The following is a 19553-nucleotide window of genomic DNA, read 5'->3' on the forward strand; positions in this document are numbered from 1 at the left end:
ATACGGAGTTGCCGAAACTCGTGTTGCAAGTCAGAATAAACCCGGTGTAGGTTGGCGATTATAATCCATTTCAATTTTGGACGTTGAAGCAGGTCTGCCGCTGAGATGCTGCTGGGCCGTCAAACAAGAAATTTCATGAAGATACTTCTAAAATTTCTTTTCGTCTTTGGCAAAACAGCTCGATTGGCATAATTCTACAATCATAAATTTTGAGAAAAAGACCCTGGAGAGACCGAGCAAAGATGTTATCCTTGGAAGCTCCAAGTTACCACTTTTACGTACCTATCGTCTAGTAAGAGTCATTCCGATGACTGTGGTCAGCTATAGTGGACTATCTTATCGAGGCTGCTGACTGAAACTAAATGGCAAGGTGTTCAAACTACCTATACCTACGCCATATTATACATGGCTGCCCGTCTTTTCTGTTTTTCCTTTGGCATTTGTATGTATACATGTGTATATCTACCTGAGAAGGATTGATACAGATTTTAAACCCCAGTACCATTTGCAGTGATCAATTTTCCGACGCCTGAAGCAAGCGCATCGGAGATTTATGTATTTTGAACCCGTAAATAATTGAACAGATAGATGGATAAACATTATTTACAATTTCTCATCAATGGTATCTACGATATTGAAGATGCAGATAAATGCCAATACGTACATCCTGAACAGCTGATTGAACCACGTGATGCTGCTACATCTGCTCGATCGGCTTAATATCGGCCAAGGATTATCGCACACCATCGTCAATAGTAGAATGACTCCCATCGTTGGCCAGTGCTCAACTATCCATGAGTTGGTCTTCTTTCAAATCTTTGAAGCGTTTGGTCTTGATGCCTCAATGAACCATATTCTACGTTATTCTGTCTTCAACACGTCTAGAGCCGCCGTAAAATCCGTCATGCTTAGTACCAACACATCAGGAGCCGCAGCAGCTCAGCGTCCTGCACCAGATCTCCAGTTTACTGTCCATCCCGGCGCTGCTCCGTTCACAGTCTCCCAGCAGGCGTATCTCGCAGCTCATCCAGACCCGAGATACACTTACATCGCGACTGGATCGCTTGTGTTCGACACCAGCAATCAGTCATGTCCTCGCTTGCTTCTACTTCAGCGCGCTGCTCATGACAGCATGCCTAACAAATGGGAGGTCCCTGGGGGTGGCTGTGACGACGACGACGAGAGTATCCTGCACGCTGCGGCGCGCGAGCTATGGGAGGAAGCTGGCCTTAAAGCAGTCCATCTGGGGGCTCTTGTTGGAAGACCTTATTTCCTCTCAAGTAGATCTGGGAAGAAAGTATGCAAATTTGTGTTCCCTGTACAGGCCGAGACCAATAGTGAAGGCCGCATGGATGTGACTTTGGACCCACGAGAGCATCAAAGCTTCGTATGGGCTAGTGAAGAAGAAGTCAAGGCCAAGAGGTTAAACGACATGGAGCTGGAGTTTACTCACAAGGATCTGGAGTGTATAGTGCTTACAGCATTTAGTCAATTCAAGACGGGATGAAAGTCCAGGAGACTCATACGTAGTGAATGAACGAGTGTAGCTCATGTAATCGGCATACTAAACATACAATTACAATTGCCAGAACCCCTTTACACAATCTCAAACTCCTTCTCGGAAAGTTCTCCACAGTCCATCATATCCAGCGCCTCTCCTTTCATCAAGCCATGGGCATAACATTCTCCAACAAACAGATACTGCTTTCCAATGGGTCGTAAACAGAACGGCAGCTTTCCACCAAACAAGACGCATATAACATCGCCCTTCTTCATGACCGCCGGCCCAAGAACATAATATCCGCTCTCCGTTCGCGCAAAGATGCGATTCTTCGACGCCCCATTAGCCGAACGGCTCCACTCCTCCTTCTCATGCTTGCGCTTGGCCTCAGCTGCGAGTTCCTGTATCTCTAATGAAACGGCACTTAAGTCTCCGAGTGCTCCAACGAGGTACATGGCTGCCTGTTCAAGCCACCTAGAGGCTGGGATCTCGTTGTATGGGATCCCCTCTCGTCCAGCAATCTGTACGCAGCCATTGCTAAGAGTTTGCATGAATGCAAAGAAAGCTTTATCTTCGCCATTGCGATATTCATCATCTAGATTGAAGCTCTTCTTCTGGCAAATCTCGTTCCAGAGGAACTCTATCATGTGACTTTTGCCGTGAAAGTCTTTGTTCTTCAACGGCGGGGAGCACGCTTCAATTGTGTCGACATACACGCCGTGGATGCGAAGTAGAGCGGAGTCGTCGTCAATCTGGAGTTTTGGCATTGAAGAACCATGAGCACGATGCGGATTGATGGGCTCTGAGAGAATGAAGCCTTGATAAGTCCTCCAATCTGGCACCCAAGACGGCAGTCCACTGGCATGAGGCAATGCCGGCCCATCACGAGATGGTAGACTCCCGACAAGGTGCTGCACGGCTGCCAATGTTATCAAAGCTGAATCCCCTTTGCTTCCCTTCAGCGACCGCTTAGCCAAGTCAGTGTAAACCTGCTCCACAGACATCGAATAATTGGGTGTGATTGACGCAAGCTCAGAGTTGAAGAAGTCGGCCGAAGTGAGAGAATAATGGCCGAGAAAGGCAAAGATGCGGTCTCTGTCGTTAGTAAAGTTTAAGCTGCGTGCTCGATGAAGCTCATATATAAAGTTGAATCGGTTTGCGTGGTGGCTAGTTGCGTCCGGCTCAATAAATCTCTGGAACAAGAACTTGATGTCGGAGGTGTTGATATTTAGCTCTTTACGAAGATGGTGATAGTCCGTGAGTGATTCACAAACGCTATGCAATATCTTCCAGTCAATCTCTGCATCGCCCCAGAACATTGTAGCAGGTGCAGCGGTTCCGATCTCTTGTACGATCCAACCACGTTTAAACTACACTTACGTTAGTATCCATTCATTCTCTTTCTATACATGAGCAATCTCTCAGTTTATGCTTACCCATTTGCGATTGGTCAAACTTTGCAACGCCTTTTTGTTCTTCTTTACTTCCTGTTCCAGGTCATCTGCGAGCCGGGCGTAAGACTCACCACCGGCGTTTTGGAGCGTTTGGTGTAGATTGTGTATCAAAGAGAACGCTGAAATGGCTTCTCCATTGCTGTCGAGTCCAAGCCAGACCAGGACGTGGGACGCATCTTTGTAAATCCTGTTCATAAATTGCACCTGCTGGCTTCTTTCATCTAAATCGTTTTGGTTGATACAGATTTGGTCGGCCCAGATGCGGCGCCCTCGATCCGGAAGACGGATGCGCCTGAGCGCTGCAAAGATATTTCCCCCTTCTGTCAGTTCTAAAAGTCTCTCTTCATCATCATCGGTATTGATCACAATCTCGTATTTGCAATTTGGCGGGCCGTCTTCCTTCCAGACATATGATATCGCCTCGTAGCTTCCTATCTCATCGATCTGAATAGCTTCCAGTGTTCCTCTCAGTGGTTCAGATGGTTGCCCGGGGGGCAGGGTAAATATTCTAATAGACACATTGTCCTGGAACGGTTGGTATTGGTAGCCTAATTTTTTGGCGGAGACATTGGCGATGCACGGCTGGGGAATGAAAACACTTGACGCGTCAGAGAATCTGTCTACATCTCCCATGGTGGATATTTACAGTAGAACGCGGTTAGAAGACCAAGCTTAGCGCCTATTGTGGAAACTCGACAACTTTTATTGCAGGGCTACGATCTTTATAGACCCCGCTGCTTCAGAGACGAGAGCTTTGAAGTGTTGAGCGGATCTTGCGTTGACAAATAATAACAGCCAACCTGATGGTAAGGCTAGTTTTCAGCTGGATGCCTTGTCACCCTTGGCGTTTGTGAGAAACAAATAGAAAAATGAGGCGACCCGGAAACTTTTTCTTTTCTTGGTGGTTTAGCAACAAGGATGGTTGGACCCTTGACAAAATGACTCATACAGCACCCATCCTTACAGAAGCAGCATTCAGCTGGATGCAGTGCGACCCTTGATAAGACAGCAATTCTAGGCTACAACTCAATATTGCCTCAGCTTTCAGCCACAGGGGAGCCTTTCGGTTAACTAATGCATACAACCGCCAATGATCTCAAGCCACTCATCTTTCCTAAATGCAGCTTGCATATGGAGTCTTTGGAGTACAGAGAATTTTGTAAACAAATTGCAAACAAAGAGGGTCAGCAGCTGTAGCGAGAAAAGTACCTAGAATTTAGCCGACCTAATAGCGATAGAATCAGGCAGAAGTGCATCAGAGGGCGAAACGCAGCCCGAATTTTACCTCTCATACTCATTACATCAATCGCCAAGTGCAAAATATCCGAGTTTCATAAGCCTATTTCATAACATCTTCACATTTTCACACTTCAGTCAACATCTCGAAACGAACAATGTCACAAATCAGCTCCACTCAAGAAAACCCTGCATCGCCGCCCAAGTTCCTTTTCGATGTCGACGATTGCCTTGGCGAATGGAACGTACCGGTTCAGCAATGGCTCGATACACACAAAGTGCAGCTTGAGGAGCGACAGATCAAGCTAGACAGGTTGGCGACAGGCTGTATCGTGGTCAACCCCGAAGGCAAAGTCCTCCTCATCCAGCGCGCCAGCCATGATTCTATGCCAAACAGATGGGAGATACCTGGAGGTGCTGCTGATGACAGCGATCCCACCATTCTGCACGGCGCTGCACGGGAACTGTGGGAGGAAACGAGGCTTGTCGCCAAGCGTTTCGTCCGTCCCGTTACAGAAGGACCGGAGGAGAGGGACCTGCAAGTGTTTCCAAATAGCACGAAAACACTATGGCTTTGTAGGTTTTCGTTTGAAGTGGAGGTCGAAAGTGCCAGTCAAGTTACGTTGGATGCGGCTGAGCACCAGGATTTTGTTTGGGCAACGGAGGATGAAGTCAGGGAGCAGAAAATTGGTGACCGGGACATTCCTATTACGCACGAGTCTGCGAGGTCTGTTATTTTGGAATCTTTCCGGCTGAGGAATGAAAACTAGCCCGGTGACTACCTATATTGAAGGGGTCTCAGTGGGGGATCGAAGCTGATTGCGCTATCGAAATATACACAAGTTCAATGGTTGCTGGCACACGAGGTTGCCTTCATATACCACAATCAGGTTATTTTATCATTAAGATGAGCTAGATTGATCAAAGGCCGATTACTCGATATCTTTTATATATATATAAAGAATGATACATCAAATGAGACCTTGCTCAAAGAGATACATCTTTCACTAGTAGCTGACTACATGCAAATATGTAAAAAACTAATTTGAGTGCGCGTCAAATGATGTATACTATTCGTGACACTTGTTATCAATAATTAAATAATCTGTGGATAAGAAACAAAATCGGATTGGATATACATAATGTCTGGTTGGTGCAAGAGATCACCCGTAGCTTACACCTTTCAATGGCTTCAGGGTAGGTAAAATATCACGATAATGAACAGTATCAACTAAGCCCATGTAAACATCTAATATGCCTGTCTTGATCGATTATATACAATTGCGGATCTTATGCCAGAGGATAGACTAATTTTTTCCCGCGAACCTTGCCCTTTCGGAGGTCATCAATTCCTTCAACCAATGCTTCTAAGCCGCCTGTCCGTAGCTCTCTTGGATGCGGCTTGAGCATGCCCTGTGCGATAAGCTGCTCTGATAGAGCAAAGAATACCTCGGCAAACTCACGATCCTGAGGCCTAGCTGGCCGTCCATAGGCTCCATCTAGGCGTACAGGCAGCCCTGAGAGTGTGCGGCCAATGACCCAATCTGCACGAACTGTTCGACGGGTGTATTGTATATGTGTGGCCAACGGCTCAAGCCCAACGTAGCGACCACCCGCAGAACCGATGGCGTCGTAACACATTTTCATGGTTCCTGCTTCAGTAACGCAGTCCAAGGCGTATTGAAGGCTATCGTCAGTGTAGTTGCGGATTTCTATGGCACAGTTTGGGGAGTTGTAGTCAAAGATGGCAGTGGCGCCTAGAGATAGAAGGAGATCCTTGTGCTGAGGAGAGCAGGTGGTTACTACAGTGAGGCCAGAACTGAAACTTTTGGTCAATGTCCTTGAATTTGATATAAATCTTGGCGTATTTGGAGATGTCACTTACGCTTTGGCCAATTGAATGGCAATGGTGCCAGTTGCAGTCGCTCCCCCTGCTACCAACACATATACTGGCTTCTTTTGCTTCTTGGCTGTAACCTTGCCCTCGTCGTCCACGACAGGCGGCGGTAAAGCAAGCGTTTGATATAGGGCTAATGTTGCTGTTCCAATTCCGACACCATATGTAGCCGCTTCATCATATGACATCCAATCTGGTATCTTCCAAGCGCCATGGGCGTATGTGACGGCGTAGTCAGTAAAGGCGCCCATCCTCATGTCGTCTGCATTGAAGCCAATAGCAAGCCCAAGCACTCTATCGCCCTTCTTTAATCGTGTCACCCCTTCCCCGACCTCAATCACTTCTCCGGCAAAATCGTGTCCACCAACTGCGCCTGGTACCACGGAAAAATCCACCATCTTCCAGTCTGTCGGATTCAGGGCAATAGCTCCAACCTTGCAGACGACCTGGTCGGGCCCTGCCTCTGGAACTGGAACTCCGTGAACCAATTCATATTGGCCAACGTCTTTGCCCACCAAGGTGCTTCGGACTGTCATAGTTCTAAACAGCGTGCAAGTTACAGCTTTGCACACTTTCCCGTATGTATGCGTGTTTGTTGATCATCACCAGAGTCTTATCCATATTGTCTATATCTGTCTTAGACCTGGTTCTGGAACACTTAACAATTCAGTGGATACTCCGTGCCTTGATAGGAAAGGCAGCTCCCATGAGTACCTATTACGGGATACAGTCAGCAACCTCCCGACATCCAAGCCCGCAATAATCGACCGGCCGGTCGGCGGGGCCATTCCCAACTCCACAGTAAGCAAATTGCACCGACCGTCAGTATCTGAGCATGAAATGGGGACTTGCCTGACATGGCAGCGATGGCCGGAGTGGCTCGCAAGTCCCGTCGCGAGAGCCGGCGTGTCAATGAATTGATAGCTGGATAAAAATGCCCGACGGTATGTAAGATCTTCCTAACATAGGTAGTAGACTATTCCAAAAATAATTCGCATTCATTGCATAGCTAGTGGTGAATACTCAAGACTGTAGCCTCATCCGCTTCTTCGTGACAGTTTAGTAGACACAGTTGGTGTTCCTTAGCCCGTCTTATGAAACAATCTGCCATTATTCACTGGGAATACCAACAATACGTTCCACAATACACCTAAAATGGCAAAATCCGAGTTCATCACTGAACCCATTGCCATTGTGGGAAGCAGCTGTCGCTTCCCAGGCAGCTCAAGCTCTCCATCGAAGCTATGGGAGCTTCTGAAGAACCCCAAGGATATTCTCAAGGAGATACCAGAAAGTCGGTTCAATCCAGAAGGATTTTACAACGACAATGGAGAATATCACGGCGTAAGAAATAACACTAACATTATTCTGGAGAATTGGATGGAAGACTGACAACTGTGTTTTGAACCTTTAGAGCACGAATGTGAGACATTCGTATCTCCTCGACGAAGATTTCCGCGAATTCGATCACAATTTCTTCAACATCCATCCAAAAGAAGCAGAGTCTATGGATCCCCAGCAGCGCATGCTACTGGAGATTGTTTTTGAGTGCCTGGAAGCGGCAGGGTACTCGATCCAAGAGATGAAGGGATCTCAGACAGCCATTTTCGTTGGACAGATGACTCAGGACTACTCAGATTTATTACTGCGAGACGTAGACAGTGCACCACAGTATGCTGCGACTGGTATCTCCAGAGCAATTCTGTCCAATCGAGTGTCGTACTTTTTCGATTGGAAAGGACCATCATCCACGATAGATACGGCATGCTCGTCAAGTTTGGTAGCGTTGCATCATGCCGTGCAAACACTCAGGAGCGGAGAGTCGTCACTGGCGGTGGCAGCCGGTGTGAATTTGATTCTCGGCCCTGATCCATACATCCTCGAATCCAAGGTACGTTTATCGGGACGATCAAATCAGTCTTGGGATACTAACACGGCCTACTTTACAGCTTCACATGTTATCTCCGACAGGCAGATCACGCATGTGGGACGCTGGAGCTGATGGCTACGCGCGAGGCGAAGGCTTTGCGTCAGTGCTTCTCAAGACTCTGAGCCAAGCGATTGCAGACGGTGATCATATTGAATGCATAATTCGAGAAACGGGCGTCAACCAGGATGGGCGCACATCTGGTATCACCATGCCTAGCTCTACATCTCAGACTGCATTGATTCGCTCTACCTATGCCAGGGCTGGCTTAGATTGGCGAAAAAAAGAAGACCGCTGCCAGTATTTTGAGGCTCACGGCACAGGAACTAACGCCGGAGATCGTAAGTAATTTTTATCACTAAACATTTACTACCATGGCAATTAACATCATTTGCAGCCATCGAAGCTAGGGCGGTGAGAGACGCATTCTTCCCAGAGACCGACGAAGATGAAGATCAGACTACGAATCTTGAAGCAGATGAGCCTCTTTATGTTGGATCAATAAAGACTGTAATCGGTCATTTGGAAGGGACTGCTGGGTTGGCTGGATTATTGAAAGCCTCTCTGGCTATCCAGAATGGAATAATTCCTCCCAACATGCACTTTAACAAACTCAACCCCAAAATCTCGCCCTTCTATACCAACCTCCACGTACCGACGAAAGCCAGGGCATGGCCTACACTGTCTCCTGGAACTCCAAGGCGCGCAAGTGTCAACAGCTTTGGATTTGGAGGAACCAATGCGCACGTCATCCTTGAGAGCTGGACTCCGGAGGATATTCACCAGGAAGACGTTCTAGAAGTTCCTTGTGGCCCTCTTACTTTATCCGCCAACACAGAGAAGGCTCTGTTAGCCAGGGCTCGCCATATTTCTGAAGCTTTGAAGGCTGGAAAGATAGCGAATCTCTCCAATTTAGCCTGGACGATGCAGTGTCGTCGCACACAATTCCCATACAAGATGTATGTTTCTTCGTCTACCGCCGAAGGGCTCATCGAGAAATTAGATGACGTGGAATCAAAGTCAAACTCAATCGCTACAAAAGGCATCCATGTTACAGAAGATCTCCCAGCGCGGATACTGGGCGTCTTTACAGGCCAGGGTGCCCAATGGCCTTCAATGGGACGTCGTCTGTATGAGAAGTCAACCACCTTTAAACACACAATTGACCAGCTTGAAGAATCGCTGAAGAATTTGCCTGACGCGCCATCTTGGTCGCTCGTATCGGAGCTGATGGCACCACCTGAAAAGTCTAGAATACACGAAGCAGCCATCTCACAGCCTTTATGCACCGCTTTGCAGGTTGCACTTGTCGATCTTCTCTATGCTTCCGGCATCACGTTCAGCGCTGTTGTCGGCCACTCATCTGGAGAGATTGGCGCGGCTTATGCCGCTGGTTATATCGAGGCTGCAGATGCCATCCGGATCGCGTATTACCGTGGTGTTCACGCTCACTTGGCCGGTGGACCGAACGGTCAGAAAGGCAAGATGATGGCGGTTGGCATGGGGTTGGAGCAAGCCCGAGCTTTCTGCTCGCAAGAGAAACTTGCAGGCAGAATTCATGTAGCTGCCAGCAATTCTCGATCCAGCGTCACTCTCTCTGGTGATGCGGATGCCGTGGATGAAGCCAAGGAGCTACTTGATAGCCAGCAATCATTTGCGAGACTTCTCAAGGTTGACAAAGCCTACCATTCGCATCATATGCAACCTTGTGCAGAACCATATCTCGAATCTCTTCAGAAGCTAAATATTCAGATTAACACTGAAAAGCTAAAGTGCAAGTGGTACTCTAGTGTTTATGGCTCAAACGGCCGCTCGATTGACAATACGGATGCCTTCAAGGATACCTATTGGGTAGATAATATGGTCAAGCCAGTGCTCTTTTCGCAAGCTATTGACAGAGCTGTCACCGAAGAGCACTGCCACGATATTGCATTGGAAGTAGGGCCACATTTTGCCCTCAAGGCACCTGCATCGGAAAGCTTGAAGAATCTCACTGGTCTAGATATACCATATTCGGGTGTCCTAAGCCGAGGGCAGGATGACATGGAGGCCTTTTCAGACGCTCTTGGTTTTATCTGGTCCAAATTCCAATCTCCTTCTCCCGTTGTGGATTTCGCTGGATTTAGAAAAGCATGCCTTGGAGATGATGTTGGTCGAGCCATGACTCTTAAAGGCCTCCCACCCTATCCTTGGGATCATGCTAGTAAGCTGTGGAAAGAATCCCGAAAGTCGCGAATCTATCGATCTCGCAAAAACCCGATTCACGAACTGCTCGGCTATCCCACGTCCCACGGAAACAATCGCGAGGTCACTTGGCGCAATGTGATGAGGATTCAAGAGATGGAATGGCTGCGAGGACACATCTTCCAGAACCAGGTCCTCTTCCCCGCTGCTGGATACGTGTCCATGGCTTACGAAGCATCCATACGTCTTGCAGCTGAGCACGAAGAGGTACGGCTTGTCGAGCTTGAGGATCTCATTATTCACCGCGCTATTACTTTGGAAGATGACGCAGCCGGCACAGAAGTGACTTTTACGATCCGAGTCATAGATCGAACCTCGGATAACATCACAGCTGAATATTCGTGCTACAGCTGCAAAGTGGATGGAGAAGTCACTGAACACTCTGAGAGTACAAACTTCACTGGACGTGCTATCGTCCGTCTCGGAAAGCCTGCGGTAGATGCTTTGCCGCCCAGGATTGCACCGAAGCTACCAATGAAGCCTGTTGGTGTAGATCGTCTTTATAAGTACATGGAGCAAGTCGGCCTTCGTTACACGGGAGACTTTACAATTGAGGCTGTCGAAAGACGATTGAACGTGTCGACGGTAACACTCAAGCGTCTTGATAACGATAGGCTTCGTCTGCACCCTGCAACTCTTGACGCTGCCTTTCACGGAATATTCACTGCGTTGGCATTTCCTGGAGATGGCCAGCTATGGACCCCATATCTTCCAACCAACGTGCGCCGTGTTCGCATCAACCCTGCCGCCTTGGAAGCCTCTGCATCCGCAGACGCATCTTCCGAGCTACTAGCGGACTGCTACCTTAGAGATGCCAACTCAAAGAAGATCCAGGGCGACGTTGATATCACTTCGACTGCCATAGGACACCCACAGATCCAGCTGCACGCTCTAACCTGCTCTTCTTTTACCAAGGCTACTCCGCAGAACGATCGTAAGCTTTTTGCAAAGACTGTCTGGAAGAGAGACATTGCGAGTGGCATTGATCCTGAGAAGATTGAGTACCTGACCGAGGAAGAAGTCGAGTATGGTGATACTTGTGAGCGTCTTGCCTACTTCTACCATAGGCGACTCCGTGATGCCATCAAGCCAGAGGATATCCCCAAGATGGATGAGCATTTCCAGATCCAATTTGACTGGATTGTGAATTATCTTCTTCCCAAGATTGAAGCTGGACAACACCCGCGTATCAAAAAGGAATGGGTCACTGATACGGCGGAAGACGCAGCAGCTTGGAGGGCAAAATACCCAGGAATGGTAGAATTACAGATGATATCAGCACTCGGAGAAGTCCAGCCTTCAATTCTGCGAGGCGAGCTGCCAGCTCTGCAGGTCATGATGCAAGACGATATGCTTACGCGGCTTTACGCTGAAGCAGTTCCATTCCGACAAACTTACAGCCATCTTGTCACGGTAACCAGTCAATTAGCTCACCGTTACCCCCGCTTGAAAGTTCTGGAGATTGGTGCTGGTACTGGTGGTGCCAGTGTGCATATGCTAAAGGAACTTGTGGGCCGTTGCCATTCATATACCTATACGGATATCTCTGCTGGTTTCTTTGAAGCTGCGCAGGAGCGTTTCCGCGAATACTCATCCATGATGGAATGGGCGGTGCTAGATATTGAGCGTGATCCTCTGGGACAGGGCTTTGAAGAACATTCCTTTGATGTCATCATGTCTTCAAACGCCCTGCACGCGACAAAGTCTCTAAAAAAGACACTAGCTAACTGCCGAACACTGTTGAAGGCAGGCGGTTACCTGATCCTCAATGAAGTTACCAACGACGCTGTGCTGCCGCAGTTCATCTCTTCTCATCTACCTGGATGGTGGCTCGGACGTGATGATGGGCGTATCTACTGTCCTACAACTGATGAAGAAAGGTGGAACAAAGATCTACTAGCCACTGGGTTCTCTGGAGTGGACGCGGCGTACAGAGATTATCACGATCCCAAAAGATACCTTGCGTCACTTATCGTCAGCCAGGCGGTCGACGAGCGCATCAACGTCTTGCGTGATCCCACTGCTTGGACGAGCGCGATACCTCCGGTCGATGATTTGATTATTATAGGTGGACAAACATCTCAAGTCGAGAAGATTGTACAGGCCACAAGAGACCTCCTCCAGCCCATCGCTTCCAATGTTAGCCTCATCAACAGACTTGAAGACGTTAGAGAAGTCCCAGATGGAGCCACCGTGTTGGTTCTCTCTGAGCTGGACATTCCAACTTTCCAAGACATCACGCCAAAGAGATTCAGTGGAGTTCAGTCAGTGTTTAAAGAATCCAAATTTGTTCTTTGGGCCACAAAGGGGTGTCGCGCTGAGAATCCGCTGAGCAACATGGTTGTTGGCCTTGGCAGAGCGGCCATGCACGAACTGCCCAACCTGCGACTTCAATTCTTGGATGTGGACACGATAACCCCAGAACCTCGCTTGTTTGCAGAGACTCTGCTGCGTACAATTTGCATCAACTCCGGTGATTTTGAGGATGTGCTGTGGGCTGACGAATGGGAACTTGCCGTGGAGAAGAGTGGTCTCTATATCCCAAGAATTGTTGCCAGCAACGAAATGAACGACAGACTCAATTCCGTTCGGAGAGATATTACGAGTCCATTATCTCTGGCTGAGAACCGCGTCGAGTTTGTGGCTGCTGAAGGGTCGTATTCGTTCCAAAGAGTGCAAAGCTCAATCAATGCTGTTATTTCACCTGAGCTTGCACAAATAAAGGTTCACGCTTCATCTCTGCTACCTATCAGGGCTATGAATAGCAAAGCACTTTATCTCTGCCTAGGAACAGTTGTCGGATCAGGTCGCAAAGTCGCACTATTCTCTCCTTCGGTTCTGTCAACTCTGAATGCGCCGGTAGCGGATTTATTGCCTCTCCCTCAAGACTTTGATCTTGCAACTGAATCCCAAGTACTCCTTGGAACTCTTATTGCCGAGAGCATTATCTGTGGCATCAGATGGCGCATTTGGGTCCATGACGCCGATGTTTTGCTAGCTAAGCTTATTGCAAACGTGGCCGCCGCTCAAGGAATTGAGGTATTCTTTAGCACATCTTCGGAAGAAGACTGCAATTTTGACCCCGCTCAAGTCTTCATTCACTCATATGCTAACGAAAGAGATATTCTATCTCTCCTTCCTGAGAACATTGAAGCTTTTGTGAACCTAGGGCAAGAAAACAGCGTGCTAACGCACATCGTTGAGGGTTTTGAGAGCCCCAACGCAATGAGAAGTGTGCGTGAAGATGATGCCATATTGTTCAATTACAGCCGGGGTGACTTGCTCAAGATTGCGAGGCACCATGCTTCGACTGGAGCGCCAAAATTGAGCATAGACAATGCTTCTATCTCTGTAGCTGAGATCAAGAAGCTGGCTGGCCAAGCGTCATTGACAACCATCCTGAACTGGAATGATGCTGAGTCGGTGGAGTCCAAGATCAGCCCTCTTAGACCATCCGGCCTCTTTACGGCAAACAAGACATATCTTCTCGTTGGCTTAGCTTCTCAGCTCGGCATGTCCATTTGCGATTGGATGGTCAAGCATGGAGCGCGATACTTAGTAGTCACCAGCCGAAGCCCAGGTAGAGTTGATACAGCGGTACTTGAAGATCTGAGACGCCGAGGTGCCAATGTCAAGGTTCTTCCCCTCGACATCACCGATAAAGAAGGTCTGTTGAGATTACATAAAGAAGTCTCTGAGACAATGCCACCTATTGCCGGCGTGGCAAACGCTGCAATGGTGTTGAACGATAAGCTCTTCGCCAACATGTCTTTGGAAGACTTCGAGGTGGCACTACGTCCCAAAGTCAAGGGAACGCAAAACCTAGATGAGCTGTTCCACTCCACTCCTCTGGACTTCTTTATCTGCTTCTCCTCTTTAACTTGCGTCATGGGCAATCCGGGTCAATCTAATTATGCTGCGGCAAACATGTACATGCACTCTCTCGTGCGCCAGCGAAAGCAGAGGGGTGTTGCAGCCTCAATCATTGATATTGCCTTCCTCCTCGGTGTGGGTTTTGTCGACCGCAATCTAGAGCAGTACGAGGACCACTTGAAGAAGTTCGGATACATGAGAATATCTGAACCAGAGTTCCACGGTGTCTTTGCTGAAGCCATTGCTGCAGGGCAACCCACTTCCAAGGAGGATCCAGAGATTATCATTGGTATCGGAGAGGAACCCAATGCGCCGTGGTATAGCAATCCTCGATTTGCAACCTATGTGCGTCACGAGAGCAATGAAGAAGACTCAGATAATCAACAGGCACAATCATCACAGAGTGTCAAGGGCAGACTAGCCGCAGCTAAGAATAGCGAGGATGCTCTGGCCATTTTGCAGGGTGCCTGTGCAGAAAAGTTGGCCATGATTCTCCAAGTCCACGCCGACGTCATTGATCATTCTACGCCACTGTTGGTACTGGGAATTGACTCCCTAGTATCTGTCGAGATTAGATCCTGGTTCCTGAAAGAGGTGAATGTCGACATGCCGGTTCTGAAGATCTTGAGCGGTGCTTCTCTCGCAGAGATATGTCAAGATGCTTTGGTGCTGCTTCCACCGACTCTGATTTCCTCGGCTGAAACGAGTGCACCAGCAGCTGATGCAGCTCCAGCAGTTAATAATGACCTGTTGAGCTCAGCGAATATGCAGAAGCTCAAGGTCCCGTCTTCTGCGCCCACCGAAGTGTCCACCTTGAAGATGGAAGACACTGCCAGCGCGCTAATGTCCAGAGCTTCCACGGGTTCATCTTCAGTCTCAGAGGTTACATCACTAGAGGAACCTTCATACGAACGGGTTAGCGCGATGACTCCAGGCCAAAGTCGTCTGTACTTCCTAAATGTCTATCTGGAGGACAAGTCCACATACAATGTCACGATGTCCGGTAAATTACAAGGCCCGTTCGAGATGAGCAGATTCAAGAAAGCGCTCAGTACTATTACCAGAAAGCACGAGGGTCTTCGAAGCTCCTTCTTTTTGAACGATGCAACTGGAAAAGCTATGCAAGGAGTTGGCAAAGAAGCGCGCATCGCTATAGAGCACAAAAACATCCAAGACAATGCACAGATCCAGGCTACTCTTGATGCTATCAAGACCACAGAGTTCAACTTGGAGACTGGAGTATGGATGAAGATCCAGGTTCTATCTCTATCTCGCACTCAGCATCACATTATCTTTACATTCCACCATATTGCCCTCGACGGTGTCAGCTGGGCCATTTTCCTCAGCGAACTGAACAAGGCATACGCGGGCGGTGATTTTTTATCACCTGTTCAGCAGGCAATTGATCTTGCCAATAAGCAGCAACAAAAGGCGGCGCCTGAGAAAGTTCAGAAGGAGCTGCAATTTTGGAAAGACGTCTACAGCACTCTTCCTGAACCTCTGCCTCTGTTTCCCATCTCTCGAGTCCAGTGTCGACAGTTATTAAAGTCTTATGATACAGAAACGCTCGATGTGATGCTCTCCAAGTCGCTGGTTAGCCAGATCAAACAGGTCAGCGGAGAGATGCATGTGACACCCTTCCACTTCTACCTCTCATCTATCGCTGCATTTGTATCGAGGTGTCTTGGTGTGAATGACTTTTCCATTGGAATTCTTGATGCAAATCGCGCAACTGCAGAGGACATGACAACTATTGGCTATTTCACCAATATCCTACCTCTAAGAGTCAAGACGGCTGCCGATGAAAGCTTTAGCACGCTGGCTAAGCAGACTAGAGATATCACATTGGCTGCCCTGTCTAACTCGAATGCCGATTTTGATACGATACTAGACGTCCTCAAAGTCCCGCGATCTGGTGACCAGAATCCTCTTTTCCAGATCGCTGTTAATTACCGACTGGGAGGATCCAGAACTATGCCGCTTGGTAACTGCGAAATTGAGTGGACATCCACAACAGATGCCCGTAATCCTTATGATCTCATCATAGACATTTCAGAAATTGCAGAGGGGACTATCATCTCGTTCACTACCCAACGCTACCTCTATAGTGCTGAGGATACTAACAAACTCTTGACATGGTATACCCATACTGTGGAAGGATTTGCCAACGACATCTCTAGGGAAGCACTGGACTGTCTCCTTGCGACTCCCTCTGAAATCGAGAACGCCATCTCTCTTAGCCGTGGTGAAAGTCTCGAGATAGATTGGAAAGCCCCTACTCTTGCGCACAAAGTCCAAGAGATTGCATCACAATATCCGGACTCCATTGCAGTCAAGGATGGCTACGGTCGGCAACTTACTTATTCTCAAATGATGCAGCGCGTTGGCCAGATTGCCAGTCAGCTTTCCGATCTCCCTGCAGGGTCTTACGTTGGAATCCTGTTGCATCCGGCTGCCGACTCAATCTGTGCGCTGATGGCCATCTTGATCCTAGGTCTGGTATATGTACCACTCGATCTGAGAAATCCAGAAGGTCGTCTCGCTGCCATTGTGGCGGATTGCAAACCCAGTGCCATCATCTACCAAGAAGAAACTCAGACTACAGCGGAAAATCTCACATCAACTGTCGAACAGAGCAAAGCCAAGCTAGTATGCATCTCAAAACTCTCGCAGGACGTTCAATATTCTGTTCCATGTGTTGCCAAACCTGATGCGCCTGGATTTGCCATTTATACCAGTGGCTCGACTGGAACCCCAAAGGGAGTTTTGCTCACTCACCATGCTCTATTGAACCAGATTTGGGCTATTTCAAAGGTCTATCGTCTTGGCAAGGAAGTTGTTCTTCAACAGAGCTCATCTGGCTTTGACCTCCACCTGGAGCAAATATTCAGTGCTCTGGCAAACGGCGGCACTGTTGTGGTCGCTTCAAAAGAAGCTCGGGGAGATGCCATAGAGATTGCCAATCTTATATTCTCAGAGGGCGTAACGTATACCGTATTTGTCCCTTCAGAGTACCTATATTTGCTTCACTATGGATCTGATGTACTCAAGAAGTGCGCATCTTGGAAGTTTGCATTTTCTGGCGGTGAAAAGGTTACACCTCAACTCCGCCAAAATTTCAAGAGGCTAGGTCTCTCAGACTTACAGCTTATTAATCTCTATGGTCCTGCTGAAGCGAGTCTCTCATGTACAAGATATACAGTCCCGTATGCTACAGATGATTCTGAAGCTGCTAGCCCTGCGGGCCTTGTACAGCCCAACTATACTGTGGTAGTAGTTGATGGGCGCGGAAACCCGCTTCCCGTCGGCTTTCCGGGAGAAATTTGCATCGGAGGCGCTGGAGTTGCTTCTGGATACGTCAACCGACCTGAAGAAACTGCGACTAAATTTATCACCAACACCATTTCCCCCAGACAAGAGATTGCTGCCCGAGCATGGGACAAGCTCTACCGTACCGGAGACAAGGGTCGCATGCTTGAAAGCGGGCTTTTGGACTTTATGGGTCGATTAGAGGGCGACTCACAAGTGAAGATTCGCGGAATGCGCATTGAGCTGGAAGAAATCGGAAACATCATTATTGAGTCAGCTGGATCGGCTATCGTGGACGCTGCCGTGTCGCTTCGCAATTCGGATATGCTTGCAGCGTTTGTTGTCTTCTCGGATGCGTTCACTGAAGACAGGAATGTGTTCCTCAGCCAGCTTAAGGCCAAGCTACCCCTACCAGCATATATGTGTCCAACACACATCATTGCCATTGATGAGATTCCGAGGAATGCTAGTGGTAAGAAGGATCGGTCCAAGATAAACAATCTACCACTTCCATCTGTCGTGGGCAGCGATGGACAGAATGAGGGCCTCACCGACCTGGAAGCACAGGTGATTGCTGTGTGGCAGGATGTTCTTCCTGCAACAATCGAACCCATACAGTTGTCTGCCGATTCAGACTTTTTCTTCGTGGGCGGTAATTCTCTCCTCCTGTTAAAGTTGCGTTCTGAGCTTAAAATGGCTTTTGGGCGTGACTTGACACTGTCCGAGTTGTTCCAAGTGAGCACTGTTCGTGATATGGCTTTGAAGATCCAGGCAGATGGTTCAAAGAATGAGATACAAGGCCAAAGTATTGATTGGACCAAGGAACTGCGCTCTCTTTGCGATGGTCTAACGCCGCGATCAGACCTATCTTCAGCTGCATCATCAACAACGAAGTCAGCCTTGTCCGTCGTCTTGACAGGAGCGACTGGCTTTTTGGGACGACATATACTCCAACACCTTGTCAATGATGAGAGAGTCGGTGAAATACACTGTGTTGCGATACGACCCGCAGCCAATGGGGAACTGAGACACGTCGATATATCCAGTCCCAAAATTGTTGAGTATGCTGGTGACCTTGGAGATCGTAACCTCGGCTTGTCATCTTCGGAATTGAAGAATCTGGTTTCTCGAGCCGACGTTATAATCCACAACGGCGCAGATGTATCTTTCATGAAGACATACCGCTCGCTACGTCAGCCAAATGTTCTGTCTACTCGATATCTAGCCGAGATGGCACTCGCAAGATCAATTCCATTTCACTTTGTCTCGACTGCTTCCGTGGCAAATTTCCATGTCGGCAAGCATCTACCCGAAACATCAATCCAAGGCCTCGATAACCTACCCAAAGATGGCCGAAACGGATATGCAGCATCTAAATGGATGAGCGAGGCACTTCTGGAATCACTTGCAGACGATCACGGAGTACGCAGCTGGATCCATCGCCCAACGAGCATTATTGGGGTCGATGCACCAGAAATGGACATTGTAGCATCATTGTACAACTACTCCAAGCTTCTCAAAGCGGTGCCGCGGTTCCCCAAGGCTGTCAGCGGCACATTTGACTTTGTTTCCGTGCAATCTGTAGCGAGCAGCATTGCTGATGCAGCGATCGCTTCCGTGAGCGCAGATGGAAAAGGCAGTACACATCGTGTATCATATCAGCACCATTGCAGTGATGAAAAGGTGCCTCTTCAGGAGTTTGCAAAATACATGGAAAAGACTGAGGGCGGCGTGTTTGATGAACTGGAGTCGAAGGTTTGGTTCGAAAAGGCACGCGAGGCTGGTCTAAATAGGCTCGTGTGTGAATATTTGGAGAGTACTGTCGGCGCTGGTGAGATTCTGTCGCTACCAACGCTTTTGAAGGGGGGAAACTAGATGCATGCTTTTATTCTGTGGAATATATTGAAGGGTAGAGTAGACTGATTTGTTGTTTATTGGTATATAGTTATTCTTTTCTAGACTGTTATAGAGCGTGTCGAGTTCAATTGGTTCTACATTATATCGCCTACCTGTGCTACATTGACAAAAATACATACCAGAATGCATCCAAGAAGTCTCAGTCATCTTACCGGGAATCGATGGTGCTCTGCATCCTGAGCATCTGGGCTTGCA

The 19553-nt window shown here is 48.2% G+C and overlaps 5 protein-coding genes across 5 annotated transcripts; 3 read left to right on the forward strand and 2 right to left on the reverse strand.

Moving 5' to 3' along the window:
- Positions 1–760: 760 nt before the first annotated feature.
- M431DRAFT_502121 (hypothetical protein) lies at positions 761–1507 on the forward strand (the record flags this gene model as incomplete). The annotated part of the gene is made up of 1 exon (XM_024918100.1): positions 761–1507. The coding sequence occupies one exon, from the start codon at positions 761–763 to the stop codon at positions 1505–1507; it is 747 nt and encodes a 248-aa protein (XP_024779594.1).
- An 89-nt stretch (positions 1508–1596) lies between these two features.
- Positions 1597–3588, reverse strand: M431DRAFT_476466 (hypothetical protein; the record flags this gene model as incomplete). The annotated part of the gene is made up of 2 exons (XM_024915469.1): positions 1597–2871; positions 2938–3588. The coding sequence occupies 2 exons, from the start codon at positions 3586–3588 to the stop codon at positions 1597–1599; spliced, it is 1926 nt and encodes a 641-aa protein (XP_024779595.1).
- Positions 3589–4263: 675 nt separating this feature from the next.
- M431DRAFT_502123 (hypothetical protein) lies at positions 4264–5193 on the forward strand. The gene has a single exon (XM_024918101.1). The coding sequence runs from the start codon at positions 4350–4352 to the stop codon at positions 4959–4961; it is 612 nt and encodes a 203-aa protein (XP_024779596.1). The 5' UTR covers positions 4264–4349; the 3' UTR covers positions 4962–5193.
- Positions 5194–5481: 288 nt separating this feature from the next.
- M431DRAFT_70966 (hypothetical protein) lies at positions 5482–6624 on the reverse strand (the record flags this gene model as incomplete). The annotated part of the gene is made up of 2 exons (XM_024921841.1): positions 5482–6010; positions 6077–6624. 2 exons carry the CDS (start codon positions 6622–6624, stop codon positions 5482–5484), a joined length of 1077 nt encoding a protein of 358 aa, XP_024779597.1.
- Positions 6625–6954: 330 nt separating this feature from the next.
- On the forward strand, positions 6955–19316 carry M431DRAFT_488711 (hypothetical protein; the record flags this gene model as incomplete). Its single annotated transcript, XM_024916592.1, has 7 exons — positions 6955–6996; positions 7259–7432; positions 7503–7979; positions 8038–8356; positions 8413–14849; positions 14913–19091; positions 19125–19316. 7 exons carry the CDS (start codon positions 6955–6957, stop codon positions 19314–19316), a joined length of 11820 nt encoding a protein of 3939 aa, XP_024779598.1.
- Between the last annotated feature and the right edge of the window lie 237 nt (positions 19317–19553).

Source organism: Trichoderma harzianum (assembly GCF_003025095.1).
Source record: "Trichoderma harzianum CBS 226.95 unplaced genomic scaffold M431scaffold_1, whole genome shotgun sequence".
NCBI classification, from domain to species: Eukaryota; Fungi; Ascomycota; class Sordariomycetes; order Hypocreales; family Hypocreaceae; genus Trichoderma; species Trichoderma harzianum.

Coding starts and splice junctions, on each gene's coding strand:
- M431DRAFT_502123 (XM_024918101.1), top strand. CDS start 4,350: ATGTCACAAATCAGCTCCACTCAAGAAAACCCTGCATCGCCGCCCAAG.